Genomic DNA, 21,121 nt, shown 5'->3' on the forward strand with positions numbered 1-21,121 from the left:
TGAAGTTGCCATCTTTCCCACCAGGGGATATTTGAGAATTCTTAATTTCAGAGATGACAGGGAAGAAGGAAGGCTCTGAAGTTTATGTAAAGCTCCTTTGGCTTACGTAATTCAGACTCATCTCCACTTATTAGTATATGATGGTGAGTAGGTCAACTTACCTTCCTATAAAATGGGTATGTTGTTTCCTACCTAACTCACAGAGAAGCATTATCATGAAGCATCTACCCTGAGGGTTGCACAGATGTGCGGGATGTTGATCTCAGTTCTGAAGTACAAAGACAGGGCTGTCTTATTCTTTCCCATAGGGTAGCACTGTGTTTTGAGGAATGATGGAAACCCGTTCCATATGACTTATTCCCCTGACCAAAGAAGAAAAAACTAGAGTGGCAATCGTTCATAAACAGGCCCCCCTCTTCTTCTTCTCTGGGAGCCAGACCCTGATTTATCCTTCAAGGAAAATAAATAGTGAAGAAGGTGCGAACATTGCCTTGAAAGAATCCAGTTCAGGATAGGTTTAGAAATCTTCCTTCCAGGAAAGGAGCGTCTAGACCTCCCAGCCCCAGTCTTGCTTGTCCAGGCTCCTGAGGGGATCTGCTTCAGTCAGGGTCTCAGGCTTCCCCAGATGAGGTTGGGCTTCCAGGGAGAGCCTCTGTTCCTGAGCTTCCCAGTGATGCAGTCCTTGGTGAGGTGGGAAACACAAAGCTGATATTTTGGAGAGGGAAGAGCCATCTCCAGGGAACTATTTTTTATGAACCAAAGACACTTAAGTGTTGCTGATTTATCTTAATAGCAGATACTGTGAGCACAAGTCCCAGTTGCCTCTTTGTGCTTTTGGCAAGTATGGATGAGAAATGGAGTAGAGCAGACCCAATCGAGCTGCTCGCCCAAAGTTCAGGAGTCTTAATCTTCTTCCCTCCAAACATGTAACTGAAAATTGTTTCCAAAGTTTTCCATGTTGCAGGTGGACACCCAGCTTTGGCAAGAGGCAAAACGTTTCCATCACCAGGTTTTCTGCTTCCAGAACCATTATCTTGAGCTCAAGGGGAGAACGCCTGCATCTCCCCAACTAGTTAGTTCTTTAAGCTCAGTTACCACATTCTGGTTCTGAGGATACTGTTTCTGTGTAAAGAAACCTTCTTTTGTCACGTGAAGAGCCCTCCTGCTTGTCATACACATGATTGGGACTCTCAGAGGACACTGCTGAGCGATTCTACATCTCCTCCTATGTCAGGGCTGGAACGAGACCACACCAAACCCAGGGCCTTAGAGTTGGAATATAAATTATGTCAAGGCCATGTTCAGTGTTTTAACATTTGCTAATCCTTATTAGATATGGATAAATTTGCATGGCTTAATTTGGCATGGTGACCCGTTCTTTAGATTGTCTATGGGGACTGGGAAGGAAACGCACGACTTTACTATAATTTTTCTTTTGTTTCTTGAGAACGGGACATCATTTTTTATTGTTAGCTGGTAGAAACTTTGGTGAATCGTGGCCAACTGTGGCTCACCCCCACAGGAAGAAAGCTTCAGACTTTAGCTGAGAACATACTCTTTGAAACAAACCAGAATATTTGATTTTTGAAATATCTTCCCACTTAAAAAACAAGCTGTCCTACAAATATTAATGTCCTGACCAAGACCAAGAGAATTGAGGAAGTCGAAAGCTAGAATTTCTCTCTGAGGAACATTTTCGAGTGATGTGTGATGCTTTAGTTTAATAATAACTCCACTGAGCATGGAAGAGTCTGTGTGGATGCAGGTACAGCCACAAGAATTCAGTGAGCATCCTTCTCAATCTTGGTCCCGCTTCCTGTAAAGCGGAAGGGGTTAGGCATTGGCTAGAAGTCAGGCATTCTACATTCCTTTCAGGTCACCCACGTATGCCTGAACTTGGGCACATCCTGTCATTTTACTTCCATTTCTGGAATTTGGTCGAAAAAATATACTTGATAATAGGTTCTCCCTCTTTGCTGCCAGCCGGTTTTCTGTTGAAAACCATTATTGAGTATTTCAAATTGCTTGACTTGAAAGCTATTGTCCTGTTCTTTATTCTTTGTTCAGCATCTCACATAGTTTGGTGGTCAGTCATGCATGCTCAGTAATCACCTTTAGGGGACTTGAATGTTGTCAAGTTTGACAAGTCTGATCAGGATAGAGGGTTATTAATCAGTTGTTATTATAGCTGTGAAATTATTTAAGGGAGATTTTTGTTCTGTTCGTAATTGCAGGTTTGTTTTAACAGATTTGTTTTGCAGATTTTTATGAGCAGGAATCCTCTTGAGCAAATCCATTACTTCTCGGTGAGGTTAGAGCAGGAGATTTTTCATCTCTGGGGTGGTTTTTCAGAAGACTGGTCACATAACACAGTCCAGTTCTATCTGTCCTCTTAGCCACACCCAGTTTTCAGCTTCTGCTGAGAGCAGGACCTAAAATGATCCCCACATCTCCTTATGAAATTCTGTTGAAAAATGTTAGTCCCTGTGTACTGTGCACAAAAGCCAAATTACTTTTGGAATGTTCCGTGGAACTCTGGGAGTCCAGATAGTGATCAAGGAAACAGCACAGCATCTCCCTACCCCACCCCCCACCCCTACTCCCACCCCTGGCTCAGTCTGTTGATTGATTTGTAGAATATGCTCCTTACCTTCAACCATCTGAAGTAAAGGCTGGAGTGTACCTTCTAATGTTTGTTTGTTGGTTCGTTTATTTGTTTGCTTTTTAATTTTTTTTTCTCAAACTCAGGAAATGCAAAGGAAAGTTCTGGGAAAGCAGGGGCCTCATCTCCAGTTAAAGCAATTTTCTCCTCATAGTTTGCCAGGATGTTAGGCTGTTTCTCAGATCTTTTACATGGCAGAAATGTAAATCAAAGAAAGGGCTTCTGGAACCAACCAAACAAAACCCACCTACTTATTCAGGGACAGAGTCGGTATGTGCATGTTGTTTTTCATACCCAATCATACCAAGGGGCATGAAATCTTCTCAGTGCCTCAGAGAGCCATCGCTGAGGAAGAAGTGAGAAAACTTGAGGAGGAGGAAGAAGGACTCCTTTGCGGAGTATTTTTCAGCAGTGGCATGCTAGGAAGAGACAGTGAGAAATAGTGGACCTTTTCTAAGTATGCAGTGACTCCCAGCTTGAATCATGCTGTGCCCCATTGATTCATAGATAGAGAAGTAAGGTCACAAATTGGAGTGGAAAATAAAAGGAAAGAATTATAAACATGATACAGGTTATCATCTTAACTTCCAGTCTCTGTAGTGTTTCTGGCTATCTCAAGGCAAAATCCTCAAACACAATGTACATGTTGTCTTAATTTTCAAAAGAATTACATTCACTGCTGCAGTAGTTCCTGAACCTGGCTCTGTTTCAACATGGCCTGGTCAGCTTCTTCCCCACCGTCACCAAATACCAACTCCAGGGCCTGCCTTTCAGCCTATATAGTCTGAATCTCAGGGGAAGGACACCAAGAGCGGATGGATTTGATTGGCAGACCAGCATTTGGGAGGCAATGATCTAATGAAGGAGGTGAACAACCCCCAAAGGTGGGAACCCTTGTTTCTCCAAATGCCTGTTCTCCCTGTATAGAGAGCCTTGCAGATTCAGTTACTGCAAATGTAAAACAGCAAGATTTGGAATGGTTTGGGGCTATAGTTGGGGCTGGTACGGGACCATGTAACAGGAGTGAGGATGGGACCGGAGATAAGCCTGTCAGCACAGGGCGTGCAATGATATGGGTAAGACAGACAGTTGGTCAGCAGATTCTGTTGAGCCCAAAGAGGATCTGAGCCTTGTTCCAGACATTCCAGGGCTATAAAAAGGAATCAGAAGCCACAGACGGAGAGCGAGTACCTAGAGCACCTCCCTTGATATCCAGCAGCCTGCTGATACCCTTTGCACAAAATCAGAGAGGTTGAATAACTTGCTGGTAGTTAAACAGCAAGTAAGTGACTTAACTTTGACCATTTGACCCAGGCCTTCTGACCCCACTTCTAGTTTTCTTCACTCTCCGGGACACTTTTCATTCTGGAAGTTATCTTAGTGGGGTACATTTTGAACCCAGCTGCGATGGAGGCTGTAGGACCTGGTCTTGTAGGGATGGGTCATTTCAGGCAAAGGAAGCACCAGGGTAAGAGATGAATCGGTGTGTGCATGGGATTGCATCAGACCATCTTTGAAAGCGTTTCTGTGGAGGAAGCTGGGAGAAGGTCAGTTGTTCAAAATGAAAGGGAGACGTTGCCTTTGCCTCGAGATGGAACGGTTTCCCTCGCATGCAGAAGACAATAGGGAGGCACTGTGTATTCTTAAGGGAGAGTATGATACAAAAACTGTCCACACGAAGCAAATTGGAGCCAGCATTTTTTATCAGTGATAAAATGGCTTCTGAGATTAGATTGCGAGGTCATTGCTGCCCAAGAGAATGTGCCCTGGGTTTGATGAAGCTTGGGCACCTCCCAGGGCATGTTCTCGTTTCTGCATACTTAAGAGTAGTTGGTCAGTAATGATACGGGTCTTTCATTAATGCACCCCACCCCCGCCACACCAAGGATGAAATAACAGCTTCCTTCAATTATACAGTCTATGAGACATGGAAATTTGAAGTGTTTCCTCTGCCGCACACATTTCAAATAGTGTCCTATAAAGCTTCAAGACCTAAGAGGTCCTTGGGCCATTAACCTTAAAATTCCAGAACTAAAGGGCTTATTTTGTTACCAGTTTCCAACGCATGTCTGTTCCTAAATAGTCATTATGGTGCATTATTCTTTTAATGGGTTATTCCCCAAAGTGGTGGGGGGGGGGGAGGGAGGAGAGGGAGAAAAGCAGGCTGCCATTGGATTTTGGGTGCTAGCTATTTCCTTATTTTGTAGAGTAGGACCCGGCCTGAAATGTCCCCAGGCACACACTGTTTCTGAGCCATAATTATGCTTTTTAACCCACTTCTTCATGTCTGGAACCTTAATGTCCGAGGGCCTGTGTAATTACCAAGTTCAGTGTGTGGGAATGAGACAAATATTTTTTGCATGACTTTGGCCTATACATTAGTGAATGCCGTATTATTACAAGATATTTCCTGAACTTGAAGCTGTACTATTAACTCTCTCCATTTGGAAAGACCCAGCGAAAAGATCCTCCCAATCTTTGGCCCACGATGCGAAACTCAGATGGACAGTGACTTCATCCAGCTGATGGCCCTGGGGCTCCTGGAGGAGGACTTGAATTTGGCACTCGTGTATTGGTTCAGAGCTTGACAGGGACCTGGGAACCTCGCCTTTTTCATCCAGCTGTGTTACATACACAGCCACAGCTCTCATTCCAGTTGTGAAGTACTTGCATTCTTCCTTCAGTATTTGAAAGGGGCCACGTTTGTTAACTGCCTCTCCTGGAGGAAGTTACTGTGTTAGCTTGCTTGACTTAGAGAGAGATTGGGAATGCTGGTTGTTAAGAGTAATCAGAATTTTAAAGGAGCAAGCTGAAAGGAGGAGAGCTGGGACCAGTAAGGCAGGAGTCCATTTAAACCTGGAGTGTTGGAGTTCACCAAGATAGCGGGAGCCTAAGTAACTCGAGGTCAGTCTCAGGAGTCTCTTCCCCTGGACTAAACTGATTTCAACACCATTTCCTTCTAATTCGAGAAATAATCTGTCTCTCGGCATTTTTGTATAGGGAGCCAAGAAATCATTTTTATTGTTTCATTTATTATCTCTTGTTATTTATTGAATATTCAAGTAATGTAGAAAGGAATGAAGGAGAAAGTAAACTCCACGAAATCCAAGCACCCAGCAACAACCATCAGTATTTTGTGTTCATCTTTCTGGACCTTTCTTACATATTCATGTACGTATGTTTCCATACACACATACACACATAGCGATTCATACACACATTCATACACACATACAGATGCACATTTATGTGTAGATATTTATGTATTACTCTATATGAGCATGTTTTACCATCTGCTTCTTCTTCCACTCACCTCTATGTTGTGATACTCTTTTCTTCTACTGAATATAAATATACATCACTTGAGTGGCTTTTGAGGATTCTATTTAAATAATTGATATTCAGTAATTTGTTAAATAAAATCCATACTTATGGGCATTTTATTTACTTCTCATTGACTGCCACTATGATCAACATCCCAATGAATATCCTTTTCTCTTTTTCATACCTGTGTACCTGTCTAGCTTTCTTTTCAGGAGGAGACTGTTGGACCCCAGGGCATGCATATTTTGAATTTTAGTACATAGTGCCAGATTGCCCTTGAAAAAGGTCATTCCAATTTACAATCCTGCCAACAATGGATGAAAGCACCTAAAGAAGAGGGAAATTAACTTTCCATTTTCTTAGCTTTTCTGAATTTTACCTGCCTCCAGAACTTTAAATCCCTTAAACACAAATGTGTTTATGAAATTGCAATAAAATCAGCAATTACCAAGATTCTTTATTTGTTCCTTAGGATTAAGCCATACTAAACTCACTTTATTGTTTGATAAGGTTAATATAAAGGCAGATTGAGGGAATGGGTTGGACGTAGGGTATCAGGATTTCAGCCAGGCGTTTGACATAACAAACTCTCTATATTTATATTTATACATTTATAATTCATTTATATTTTATTCATTTATATTTTTATCAGACGGAGAAATAAGGACTGAATAGTGGTTCAGCTGGATGGATTTATATTTGATTGAACAATTCCATACGAGACAGGTTGATTGGGGAATCCTGTCTCTTCTACAGAGAGGTTGCCAGAGGCGCTGGGCTCTGTCCTTCCAAAATGTACATAGACCTAATTACTTGTGACCCTTGAACAATGCAGCGGTTAAGGGCTCAGACTCCAGGGCAGTCGATAATTTGTACAGTATTTGACTCCCCAAAAACCTTACTGCAGTTGTCCCTCAGTATCCATGGGGAATTGGTTCCAGGACTCTCCATAATACCAAGACACTCAAGTCCCTGGTATAAAATGGTGTGGAACAGTCACAAGTCAGCCCTCTGCAGCCTGGGATTCCCAGCCATGAATGGAAAATACTGTTTTCAACCCGCTGTTGGTTGAATCCGCACATGGAAAGCCTGAAGATACGGAGGAATGCATGTATATTTAGTGGAAAAAGTCTGCATATAAGTGGACCCATGCACGTCAAACCCATGTTGTTCAAGGGTCAACTCTATATACAGCCTTTGAAAGCACACTTTTTGAAAGTTTGATTCCTTAAATTGGGAATGTTAGCTAAAACAATGGAAGACATAATTAGGATTGAGAAATATCTCAGCAGGATGGAACCATAGGCTCAAATTTAGTTAAGATAAATCTAAAGCAAATATTCAGTAAGGAAAAGAATGAAGTTTATACTTAGAATTAAAATTCTGGTGTGTATGTTTGTGTGTGTGTGTGTGTGAATGGAAGGGAAGCTGGCTACCAGGATATGAGTTTAATCAATTACAAATATGAATATGAGTCATCATTGTACAGTAGATGCTGAGAGATGAATTCACGATTTATTTTTAAATCGTGTTTAGCACAGGTAAGGACACACATCAAGACTTGCATTCTGACCCTGTTCAGGCAATTATTTTCTAAGAGAAGCCCTGACACATTGTAATGACCACATATGTAATAGGGTACAGAGAGGGGACGAGGAGGTAGAGAATGACCGACCAGTCAAGAGGACAAAGAATGATTAGACTGTGTAAGCTAAAGACATGGGCATAACGGTATTTAAATGTCTAAAAACCGGGGCACCCTCCAAAAAGCAGTCAGGACAAGTGGACTGAATCTTCAGCCCAAAGTTCAAAATATGTCAGGCAGCGGAGGACACCGCCCATTTAAGCCATTTAAATACTTTGTTTCCCAAGTGATGTCTCTAGTAATAACGCATCGACCAGGATGGCTACACGGGGGATTCCTGTGTGGGCAGTTATACTAGAGTCTTTCCACCAACACATGCATGATGAGTGGCATTTACATGCCCAGTACACTCCCATGGATGGTCCAGACTTTGAAAAAAAAAGAGACGGAAATCTTTGGCAGAGAATAAAGCATCATGTTAACTGCTAGCAGTAGGAGTCCTGCTAATGGTTGACCTGTAATCCCCACCTGCTAGGGCTGTGGCACACAGGGGAGAGGGTTGGCTCTGTTTGCATCCGACACATACCTTGCTCATATTTCCCCCTTTTCTCTCCCGCTCAAGTGAACATTGCAAATGTTAATATGTTCCAGTGATGGGGTTCCCATATCCTCAAATGTATCCTGTCTGCACGTTTTCCTTTCCCCATATAACCTGCTTTTACTTGCTTTCTTCCCACTTTTTCTTAAGTTCTTCTCTTCCTGAAAGCAGCTCCCACTTATTTTATATATATATATATATATATATACATATATATATATATATGTATATATATATGTATATATATATATATATATATATATATATGCACAATTGTTTTCACAACCAGTAAGAAAAGAGTCCTCCCCAAAAGTGGACAAAAGGACATAAAAGGAGGCTCACATATAGTGAAATAGAAATGACCAATAAATGAATGAAAAGATGCTCAGCTTCAAATTATAATTGGGGAAATATGAATGGCCTGCAGTTATACTTGTATCAGATTTTTGAAGAATAAAAGAGTCTGAATAGACTCCACGTTGGAACAACGGAAGGAAATAGACAGAGACTAGAAGCTGACCTACATTTTTGAAGGGAAATTAGGTGATATCTTTCAAAGTTTAAAATATGTATACTCTATTCTAGGGCTCTCTACCAAATTTCTCTTTTCTTAGCACATTATAGAAAGAGCTATCATATGTTTAAGCCTCCATCCTTGTTGGGAACAAGCACATGAGGACACGGAAAGCTGTTCCTTTGGGAAAAGTATTCTTTGAAGCATTGTTGGAATAATGAAAGACTGGAAATGACCCAAATGTCCATCATTTATGTATTCATTCATTCATTTATTCATTCATTCAACAAAATTTATTGTGTGCTGGGCAATGTTTTAGGTGCTTAGGATACATCTTTGAACAAAATAAACAAAGATTCCTGCCTACTATTTTAATACATCAATAGAGGACTGGTAAATAAAGAGAGTACATAATATATAGAGAGGAATAATATGTATTCATCAAAAATTAGATAACTGTAAATGTCCTTGACATGGAAGGATAGCCAAGACATATTGGAGATTTTATTTTTAAAGGGTTTGTGCATGTGTCTGTGCTTACAATATGCATAAAATTTTTCTGGAAAAGCTGGCAAAAAACCTTAACAGTGGAGTTGATATTGGGGTAGGGGGAGAGGGAATATTACTTTTCTTTTTATAAAGTCTTTTGTACTATTTAATTTTTCATAGCTAGCATGTATGTTTTATGTAATAAAAAACTTATAGATATTATAAAGAAAGAAGGCATCATAAAGCTAAATCAGTAGCTCTGCTAGAAAACTAGGGCTCATATCTCAAAGAAAATGGAAAATTCCTTAACCTATCTGTAGGCATTGAGACCCAAATGATTAGGGGCTTGATGCTGTTCAGACTGCAAGAATGGAAATTAATACCATAGTGCTTTGGAATGCAAAGCGAAAGACATGAGGTGGGCCTGTGGTGTTAGTGGTCATGGGCGTGGTGGACATGTCTACACATGCAAATCAAACGGGAAGACAGCCAGGGCTGGGGAAGGGTCTGAGACCAGCAGTCAAGTATTCTGGGGCTTTCTCCTAGGTTTGTGACTAACTGTCAACCTCTTGGAGACTCCATCTCTCCTGTAAAATAGTGAACTTGGAGTCATTACTGCTAGGTGTGGCCTAGCAGTAACATGGCATGAATCTGCATGACTCTGGCAGGTCTCCGTTTGTAGCAGAGAGATTTGAGATGGCTCCTGAAATTCTCTACCGTCTTTGAGAAAATCACCTCAACTTTCCAGTTACCCACCTTCTCCTAGTGCTGTGAAGAAACACATTATATACTTTAATATCTGTTTTTGTGTAGATTCAAGTTGAAATACATTTGGGTATTTTGTACTTAAAGGATTCCAACTGCAGGGACATGGAAAGTCAGGCTTATTAACACGTGACCAAGAGAAATTGATTCTCAATATGTCTCCGTTTGATTAGTTTAATCTGATATGTTGGGAAGGAAAAATAATAGTGTGATTCAACACACTGGGCATTTTCAGGTGAAATTAGAACATAATTTTATCCTTTTGAAAATTGGATTTCTGTCAGATCCACAAACCCAGAAGTTCCACTTTGTCTCTTCTTTGGGGGTAAGTTTTCACAGGAGAAGAGGTGATGGTTATAAATGAGTTTTCATTTTTGTGTGCTGGGGGAATATCAGCTTGGAGGAGCATGTGAGGGGGCCTGCAAATGATATGTCTGTCTTGTTTGTTTGTCTCTGGGAGGGTCCATGGAGATCTTCTAGCCAGAATGGACTATGTGACTCAGACTCCCTTTCCATGTAGAACTAAATTGGTCCTAGTCAGGGTAAATTCAGAGTACCCCATAGAAAACTAATAAGGGTGCTAATATCTAAACAGAGGGAAGACTGCATAACAAGTAACCCAATGAGAAGATAAATGCCAGAGAGAAATGTTTCATAGATTTGGTATTTGGGACACTCCACTGCCATTTCTCCCGTCCCATTTGTTTTTCAACTGATTGGAAAACTACTAATGAGCGTGTTTACATTTTCTCCAGTTGTTTTACCCAAGTGTGAAACCAGCTGGGGAGAGGGGTTTGTTCTCTGTCCAAGGCCCTAGCTGTCCCTCCTCCTGTCTTCCTCTCACTCTCCCAGCTGCCAGGCCCCCTCCACCCTGCCAAACCTCCCCTCATTGTCTCACCACCCTGCTCCCTGGGGTTCTCTCTGCTCAGCACTGGCCAGCAGCCCCACCACATGTTTTGCATTGCTCACACCCTCCCTTCTCTCCCCTTTTGTTGTCATTTGTTTTGTTTCAAAGGAGGTGAGGTGCAGAGGAAGCCTTGGGTTTATACCCTTGCACTCAGCTTCAGGACAGGGAGCAGGCCCAGATGTCATTTGTTCCCATTTCTGTGCTGAGGTCAAAAGACCCCGCAGGAGAACGTCCTTCTGTCCTCTGACAGTTTTTGGGGACTCATTCCTTCTTTCTGGGGGGCTCTGAATTTCTGGTCTCTGTCTTCTGCCACGCAATCCACTCTCCATTGCTTAGCTCTTTCCTTCTGATGAGGGAGTCTCAAGCTTCAGTCATTTTGAGAACCACCTACACGGTGATGTTTTTCATGCCCTATGACATAATTAAAAGTCTGACTACTCCCTGTACGTCATCTTGCTTATCAGGGATGTGGACATTTCTCTCCTTGGCCCTGACTGTGTAAGACTCCCTTTGCCCCTTCCCAAGGTGTTACTGGGTTACTCAGTCTCTTTAACGTCTTCTTAGAATAGCCATTCACACTGTCAGTTTCCAGTCTATTGGCCAGTTCTGTTAGGCCATACCCTGAGGTGGTTTTTTTGTTTGTTTGTTTGCTTTTTTAATTCATCAGTTGAGATGATTTGGTGGTGCCAGTTCTGCCTAGGCCAATGATAATAAACATTGGTTGTATGTAGGAATTGAGTGAATGAAGAACTTTACCTGGCTTGTCAGCACACTTTTACAATCTGAATTCCGGTGCCTACAAATAGCCTTCTCTTTTTTTTCTCGCCTCTTCTCTTTCTTTTTTCCTTCTTTTTCTTCCTCCCCTCCCTCCATTCCTCCTTCTCTCCTTCCCTTCCTTTCTTCCCTCCTTTCCTTCCTTTCTTCTCTGCCTCCTTTTTCCCCCTTTCTCTCCTTTCTTTTCTTTTTAGTTGAAAAATTGGGATTTTATTTAGAAGCTCACTTTCTAAAGAAACTCATAACAGACCATGCACAGAATGAGTCCTCAGTTATTAGGAAAGTCTGGGATTTTTTTCAGGGACTCTCTATTGACTCTCTGAGTCGAAACAGTTTAGACTCCACATAAAATATGCGTTGTTTACCCAGGCTCTTCATGCTCTGCATACTGTTACAGCTCTTGAAGAGCTTGTCAGTGACAAGTAAGATAAATGAATGAAGAGGACTTTACAAGTGTTTAAAAGCTAAGTATAGCATGTGCTGCCCACTACTTAATTAAACAGACCTGCGCTTAACTAAGTAACTTTGTGGTGGAAACTTCTAGGGCCTTTCCCTTCCCCCAGACCCCACCACCTCCAGAGGAGGTGCTCAGGATGTTAGAAATTCCTCGGTTGTCTGCAGTTGCTAATGTGTTAGCCTAGGTTTGAAACTGTCTTGTTGGTTGAAACATTAAAAATTTGTGTGGGTGGTTGGATAATGACTTTGGAACTGATAGTAGGGCAGGTCACCAACATCGACTCCACTGTGGCTCCAGCCAAGATTTTATAATGTGTCTGAGTTCCATTCTTTTCAGAGAACTCTGAAATCAAACTGAACTCCTTCTCCTCTCAGCTCTGATTGGGGCCAATGTCCAGAGAGACAGGGCCCATTTCCAGATCAGTCTTAGGTGTTTCTTCTGTTTTGTTTCTTTGTTTTGTTTTGTTTTGTTATAATGAAGAGGTCAGTTCTTATGGATCTGAGAAATGGGTTCAGTGGTGACATAGGAAGGTTTGGAACGATAGTCCCAAATTTGATAGTTGTGTGCTGTTTGGTAAGTTTCTTAGTCTTTCTAAGCCTCCATTTCTTCATCTGTAAAGTGGGCATAACAACAGCCTCTGCCAGGGCTGATATTTAGGTCATAACAAGATCGGATAATTAAGTTCGCGAACTTGCCACCGTGCGCTTACGCAGTAAAAAGTTTGCAAATGTAATCGTCCAACCTTTCGTGTATACTTGAGTCATTCTTAGTTCTCATGAGTTTCTGCCTCTGTCATAGCAGCTATTAAAGATTTTGAATAGGGGCCCCCTCCAGCCTCCATCACAGGGCTGGTGTGACTGACTAAATGAGCACGACGGGAGCAAAGTGCTATGTTTGGCACACAGCAAGGGCTAGGTAAGCACTGGTGTTATCGTTGATGTTTACAGGTTGCCAGCCTTCTTTCCGCCGCTGTTAAGGATCCTAATCTTCACATTATCTGCAGAGTACATAGAACTCTTTCTCCATAAATGATTCTCCTCCCATGGGTTGCAGTGGCTGGTAGCAGGGCAGAGATGATAAATGCTCCTGGCTTCAGTCATTGTCCATAACACTCTGAGGAATCCCTCAGGTACCTAAAGTGGCAGCAGGAAATTGTGGGCCAGAATAATTTTCCTCCCCTTATTTTATAAGAAAAAAAAGAACAAAGAAAAGAAGGAAGAAGAACTGCACAAAATGTGAAATAAGGAAGAACAGTAGACTAGCACCTATGCATGTGTAGTTTGGTTCATGCCAAAGGCATTCTTTTCCCTGCCTCTTGCATTTATAGATACAGGAACAGAGACTCGTGGAAAAGTGATTCATTCTGAGTCTCAGATTGAATATTTGGCAGAAAAAGAATTAGTGCCAGGCCTATGTTACTTCCCTAAGGAAGGTGAGAGATCTTTCTCCCTAGGTGATGAGAAATCTGAAGAGCTGAGCATGGAAAGGCCTGGTAGTCAAAGAAATGTTAGTCCTATGCAAAAGTTAGGCACACGCTTGTTAGTCAGTCAACAAAGGTTTTAGCTGGATTCCCACAAAAACACACTCTGAGACAATAATTTGGTACAGATGGCTTTTTAAGGAGGTGGTCCCAAGAAGCATGGTGAGAAAATGGAGAAATGCAACAGGGAAGGGAACGATGAAAAAAGGTACATTATGGGCAGTTTTCTGCTAGACTCAGCATGGGCAGCACCCCACTGAGGATGTATTGAGAGATTCTGGAACATACCATGTCATGTCGTGTGACATGACATGCTGTCACACAAAGGGCCAGGATGCTGGTTATTTATTCATCACCTCCCTCTCTCATAGACTGAGAGTTGTTCTGAGAACATGAGCTCCCCAACACTTCTGGGCTGCCCTGTTTCCTGGCCAAGCCTGCACCTGTGGCCAGAGGAGGATCTCGGGCAGAGAGAGAGAGATTCAGGGGCTTGAGGTGGGATGACAACAGCATATCTACGATTGTTGATTTAAGCTGCAGGTGATCTCCAGGGTAGAACAAGAGAATGTGCAGGGGCACTGACATTCTCTATAACAATTACAATAAAATAAGGGTACTTAATGAGTAGGTACGAAAATAGCAGCCAAACCCTCCATGGTGACCTACTAATTTTCGTTCTTTAAATAAGGACTGAGGGAGGTGCCTTTAACAAAGTTTGGGAGGGAGAGTTTCATTAATGTTCTGTTTGGTCGTAGGACTCATCAGCTGAATGAGTTGGGGGAGATCAGACCAGTTTTCAAGGCAGGACTGATGAAATAGCAGTGGATTGTGTAGATATTTGTAAAAACACAGATGTCAAGAGACTGGCCCATTTTCCCAGATATGTCATAGTTTTACATGTGTGAGCCTATGGCTATGGCTGTCCTAAATTCCTTCCAAAGCAACACACACACACACACACACACACACACACACACACACACACACCCCTCATGTCTTGGCTGCCAGTGCCCCATATAGACCTGTTTTTCCTCTCAAGGATATTAGAGGGTGAATTTACCATGGAATCTCCCCAGCCCACTTTTTCTTATACCCATATCCACACCAACTTACAAACCTTAGCTCAAGGGGCAGCTCATCTTTGGAGCCGTATTTGATGCCTCTGCCCTCAGCTAGAGGGGAAGTCTCCATCCTCTGGACATTCGTGTAAACCAATCTCTTCCATTTTCCTTCCCATCTTATGTTATAGTCAGTCCTCTAATTCCTCGTGTCTGATTTAATCTTTGGTTTGTCCCCTGCATCTGGCCTGAGACCTATCACTTACTGAAAGACTCTGAAGTTAGAAACCTGGGTTGAAGTCCTGTTCCTCGGCTCACTAGCTGAGTGACCATGGGCTTGGTTGCCTCATCTGTAAGAGGGCTCATAAGGAGAACCATCCCAAAAATGTGGATTCAGTGAAAGCACACTGGCCAAACACTTAGACTTGTCCATAATTGCACTTGTCTTTGTGGGTGCAGAAGTTTAGTGAGTGTTGAATGAATTTCTGTGTAGTATCCTCAGTAGAAACCTTTCCATCATTGATGCTTATTTACTCCCAAAAAGTTCCAAGGTGGCGTATCTCCCAATAGCTTCTTTATCCTCCTGCTTCATTTTGTCTTCCAAGAGTGGCCCAAGCATTGGAACCCAAACCCCACTTGATTCTGAGTCATTTCCTGTGGGCCTGGGGGATGTTCAAGAAATCTCTCCCCTGTTCACTGCCCACTTATTGTCTGGTTTCTCCATCTTTTACTGAGAAACAAAAACTTTCGACCTTGCTCTAATTTGGCAGAAATAGAATAATTCTGGACTATTTTGGATTTTCCTGACAGGAAAGAGGGAGTAAAGAAAACCTGATAGAATAAAGTGTAATTGCTATTGTATGGTATTATCTCCATATCCAATAGCAACAAATCTTATTGTTTTTTTTCCTTATTTAAACCATATTCATAAAGGTTTTATTGTTAATTGGATCCAGATGACTGATGAAAGCATAGTTCCTTATTGCCACCTTGCTAAAATATTTTTAAAGCCAGTTTTAATATTACACGTTTATAGCTACATATTGCCATTAAGCTATTGAGTCTATTACTAGTCAATGAAGGATTTTCATTTTGTTTCAAGAGCTCCTTGGACAAACCTTTCAGAAATGTCAAGAGAGATGGAATATATGGCACCTTTTCACAGATGGTGTTCATCAGGGATTTTAGTTAATGGAGAAAGTTTAGTTTTCCAGGGTAGACTTGCGGTGTTAACAAAAGTATTCCAAAGGCCTCTGCTCTTCCAAAAGCTAGGGGATAGTAAAGTAATGAACCCCATAACATTCCAATACCCTTTATTTTTAATGAAGCAAGTAACCGGGGACATGGTAGAGAATCTCACTGGATCCATGTTACTAAAGAATGGAACATTTCTTGAAGAAGAAAAATTTGACTTTTTTCCAACAGCTCCAAAACTATACATTTATCCTGCTCTCCCCACTCCCAAGGACAATAACAACCAAAGCAAATATATAACAGGAAAAGTTAACCTATCACATAGAGAGTTACCTACTCAACTGGCTCATCATAGAAGCTAATTGTGTATTTTCCCTTTCTTCTGTTCTAAAGTAGCCTGTACCCTTTCCATTCATTTATTCATACACTTCTTCAACACATATTTACTTATTTCTTGTACATCAGACTGTACACGATGGTGAGTACAAGGGTAATTCAGACATATTGCTTCCCTCAGGAGATTTTCAACCTAGCGGTAGAAAAAGCCAAGAAAGCGCATAATTATTTACCATTCATTGAGGTAAGTGCTGTGAGGGGAGGCGGATTGAGAGTGGGTACAGGATTGTGGGGAAGGCGGTGGAACAGCACTTAATCCTTTCTGAGGCAGGTTTAGGGAAGGCAGTTCTGGAGGTAATGGTGTGGAAGCTGAGACCAGAAGAACTACTGGGTATCACAGGTAAAAGTAGAGGATGAAGAGCATGATGGGAACAGAGACAGCATGGCCCAGGGCTGGGGAGACGAGGGATGAGAAGTGAGGCCGGGAGGTGAACAGCAGTTACCTCCCAAGAGCCTCGTAAGCTGTGGAGGAGCCAGGGCTCTTTTCCTAAGGGCAGTGGAGATCCTCCGAGGAACTTGAAGCCAGGGAGTAACTGGGTCTGATGTCACTCTGACTACAGATTCTGTTCACTGGGAGCAAGAGTGCAGCAGGCGAGCTGTTAGGAGCCTATGGCCCTAGAGAAATAAGGTGGTGCCTGGAAGAAAAAGGAAGTAGAAAATGAAATCTGATTAGATTTGTCTCAGCAGTCATGACATAATATAGTAAAACGAATATAACACAGTTAGCCAAAGGCGAAAGTGTCAGGTCAACCATTTGGTAGACATGAAAAGGAAATAAAAATGGGCTTCAGTGAATTGCTAAATGAGCCCACGAGTTCCCAAGTGCAGTGCTGTGGAAAGCTATCCCTCTCCAACTCTATATTAGTTTTCCTGGGAATTCAGTTATGACTGCCCAGATTTACTGTTTAAAGCTTTGTGGTAGGCACCTTGTGGTTCTGATGGCTACAGGGATATGCATGGTATCACCTGGTAAACATGCCTGAAGTTATTTGAACAAATAGTATCCTTGTTCCAATGCTTGTTACAATTTTCATCTTTTTTTTTTTCCATCAACTTTTAGGGAGTCTTATTCATGGCTTCCCATCCTTCCAGACCATTCTTGGTGTGTTAGAAAACCAATATAATTGGGTGGAGATGAGGGTTGGTAGTGTAGATGTTAAAAAAATATATATTTTAAGAGATTCCTTTTCAATTTTCCAATTAAGCAAGCGGGATTGGTCAAACTTTTTTGTAGAAGGGAAAACTAGCAACCAGCCTGTAAGAAATCCATCACAGTTTAGGGGATATGTTACAGGCAAGATAAATAAAAGTAGTCTAGAGTATCAGGCCACGCTCTCATTTTTCATCTCCGTTTCACACTCTTCTCTCCCAGCCCAGACTAATCAAAAGAAACCTCTTCCGCTCACAATTGTTCTGTGTACATTTCCCCCAGATCTGGTATTCACATGAACAACGGGGTTTATTTATATTTCAGCACCAAATTGGAAAGATGACATCATTCATTTACAGTCTTTATCCCGTGACATGCCTACTCTCCGACACCTCATTTCAGCAGACACATTTAGGACTGCATACAGCATCTTGTTTAGCTTGTACATTCTTTTATGGGATACAGTTCAAAGGTAGGGAACTTTAGGCTTGTTACTGGTAAGAAAATAATCTCATAAAATCGCAGGAGCTTCCCCAAAGGATAAGGACCTTATGATGTTTACAATAGCAGTTATTATTTGTTCATTTAGGTTCCATCGTTCATTCCTGGGCAAGTCCCTTCCTTGTGCACCATAGTGGATCCTACAGCTCCCTTCAGGCCCTGAGAATTCTATGCGAAGACACGATTCCAGATTTACTAGTTCATAAGTTCAAAAGGAGAGGCTCCTGACAATACTGGAATTTTAGGTGTGAACGCTAAATTTCAGAATCTCCTGTACAGTGGTAGGGGACCCTCAGCCAACGCAACAGCTCCACTGACCTTCTCTTTCTCCCAAGATGTAGCTTGTCCAAGACGTAGCTGGGTCTTCTGATACTTTAAGTAGACAAGTGAAGAATAGAAATGCTATCTGCTGCCAAAGGTTGCTTGGGAGTTTTAATTGTTAGATACATCTTTCCCTCTAATTTTATTGTTTTCATCGATATAATGCATTTTGTTTTACATCCACTCTGGGGCCTTTCAAATATTGCACACATTTGTTTTTTTAAATGGAATGAGTAAACCATGAGATAGCTTTTGGCAGGTAGAATTGGAATGTGAGGTGTTTCCAAAACTTAACAGAACTGAAGAATTTATGGGAAAGCTATTTCTACCTGTTCAGCTGTTTGCCATTTTTTGCTAGCAGCATGGCAAAGACAAAAGCCTAGAGATTAAGTATTGTAAGACCCAGAAAATCTCTACTTTTTTTTTTTTTTAATGTCAAGAAAGAGGCTCTGGGGGCTGAAATCTAAGCCTTGATTTTCTCACTGCAAATTAAAATAGTAATTCCTCCAAGGAAAGTTTTGAGGAAAAGTTAGATTGTATGTGAAAAATACTACAAGAATACACTCTGGTAGGTCTAGAGTTATCATCAGAGTATTATTTATATTACACAATAAAATTCCGACTGGTTGGCGGCTCTGCCAGCTTGACTTCCAGCTGTCTCAAAGTGCTGAAGGCTCATTGTCGTCTCGAGCTACCAGTGAGATTGTTATGGCAATTCGTGAGATGTCTTCAACTCTCAGTGACCTTCCCTGGCTGCAAACAGACGTGCAGCTCGCCTCTAGAATGCCAGCATCCCTCAAAACCATCGCCCCTTCTTTCTTTCAGTCTCTCATTGCAGCAACATGCATAGCGTATGTACATTGGCTAGGTCCTGTACTGACGTCTGGGGAGAAGCAGTTGACAGAAACAGCCTCAAGTCTACCAAGAGATGAACAGACAAATCCATGGTTATAGAGTGCTGGTAAGAAGGAGCTGCACATTATCCAGCCTCACGGGCAGGATCAGGGAAAGGCTGTGCGTTAGCCAGACACAGAAGTTAGGGCTGAGGGCAGGTGACTGGGGGAAGCGTCACAGGCAAAGAAAGCAACATGTATCAAGAAGGAAGAGTGTCACACAGTAATCAATAGCACTGGTAATAACAGTATTTGACTTTCAAGGTGAGCTTCTCCTGTGCTGGGTCCTGAAGGGACACCTGCAGTTCATCATAGCCCTTGCCCACAGGGACCCAAGCGGGGCAGGCACTCTTACTCCCATTTTAGAGTTGAGGAAATTGAGGCTTAGAAATAGTTAACTTTCAAAAGACCACATAACCAGCAAAGAAGTGGAGTAGGACTTGAATCCAGACAGTCTTATCTCTAAACCCACATTTGCAGTCTCTACATTTCCCGGCTTCCTGGACTGGATATTTTTATCTGCCTTTTTTCATGGTCTTTAGGCATTTTCCTAGATTCTGTGATCCTGTTTGGCCAGTTTTTTTGCCCTGTATAATAAAACAGTACAATAAAAGACTTCTATGGCCTTGAGAGTTTAACGATAACACCTAGTCACCTCATGTGCCCAACGCAGTGGGGAGTAAATTAGAGTGGTCAGCTCTTCTCCATCGGCTCTGTCCCTTTTGCTCAGTTTCCTCAAAGAACTATAGCTGTTAAAACATCCATAAAGTCCTCTTTCACTAGAAGTCATCATAGCAACAAACCATCTCCAAGAGTATTTTTGCACTTGGCAGCTTTTGAGTGGATTTCTCTGTCTTGTCTTGCAAGACCATTGTTTGTCTGTAGTTCCGTGTCTCCACCCAGTCCTTTCCCATCGTTTCATCCACAGCTGCCTTCTCTTGCTTGCTCTAGAGTGTAGGATGTGACTGTGGGCAGTTTGGGATTTCAGGCTTACTCTGGATCTCCGCGGTTGCTTGGTAATGTAAAACAAAGCACCTCAGGGCATGTCCATTCTTTTCTCCTTTTAAATAAAATAGGGGAAGTGCACTTACATGGACAAATGTAGACCCAAGAACAAAGTGACAAGGATGTGACAAAGCCTCTTTCACCAAAGCATATGGCATGGTGCATTCCTTATTAAGCTTTGATTTAACTGAAAATGAAAACTTCTGGATTAGGAACAAAGGGAGCCCGAGAGGTGCTATAATTATGCCATGAGTCTCTCTGGCTGGTCTTCTAGCTCCTGATGGCATCTTCCCTGGTTTTTGTTCTGCACAGACCCAGAACAGAATGAAGCTGATAGCGGACAACTACGATGAGGACCACCACCATTACCACCACCACCACCACCACCACCACCACCGATCTCCTGGGAGGTCTCAGCATTCCAATCACAGGCCCTCTCCCGACCAGGTCAGTCTCCTTGCCGCTTACCTCCAGGACCCCTTTTACCCTTTGGATATTTTAAGATAAAATAAATAATCCTCAAGAAATAATAAACAGCATAAAGTGATACGTTCTTTGAACTGAAACTAATAGCTTTGGTATTTATTTCCGTCACTCAAGCAATCTAAATGTTTTCCTTTCTCCTTCCTCTTTAAGGTTTTGTCTATTCTTGTTTATGTTATGCATTTTCTTTCCTCCCCTCCTTTCTTCTTTCATAGATATGTAGGCTATTGCTGGCTCTGTATCTAATGGTGGGTTACTTTGGAATGTCTCTTTCAGAGTTTTAAGAGAAAGCACTTTGTTTCCATGAGCTTGGCAACCAGAGAAGCCTGGAGTTGGCTGAGCACTTTACTAGAAAACTCCTTAGTGATGCAAATGAACAGTGGGGTAAAACAACAAGAAGAGAAATCAGTTTTGCTTGCATTTGGGACAGTGAAGTCAAGGGGTCTGGTTTATTTGACTTGGACCCTATCTTCTCCCTTGACTAAGGCAAGTGAAAAGATGGATTGACAGAAACAAAAATCTCTTGTGATTTTTCAGCGATATTTGCATTCATCCACCAAATGCA

At 41.9% G+C, this 21,121-nt stretch overlaps 1 protein-coding gene across 1 annotated transcript in view; it reads left to right on the forward strand.

Moving 5' to 3' along the window:
- Positions 1–21,121, forward strand: part of ERC2 (ELKS/RAB6-interacting/CAST family member 2) — a 931,911-nt gene that overhangs the window by 718,720 nt on the left and 192,070 nt on the right. Inside the window, 1 exon segment of the mRNA XM_081072100.1 lies at positions 20,386–20,520. Within this exon segment, the coding sequence (XP_080928226.1) occupies positions 20,386–20,520 (135 nt within the window).

This window comes from Rhinolophus hipposideros (genome assembly GCF_964194185.1).
Source record: "Rhinolophus hipposideros genome assembly, chromosome: 14".
Classification (NCBI taxonomy): domain Eukaryota; kingdom Metazoa; phylum Chordata; class Mammalia; order Chiroptera; family Rhinolophidae; genus Rhinolophus; species Rhinolophus hipposideros.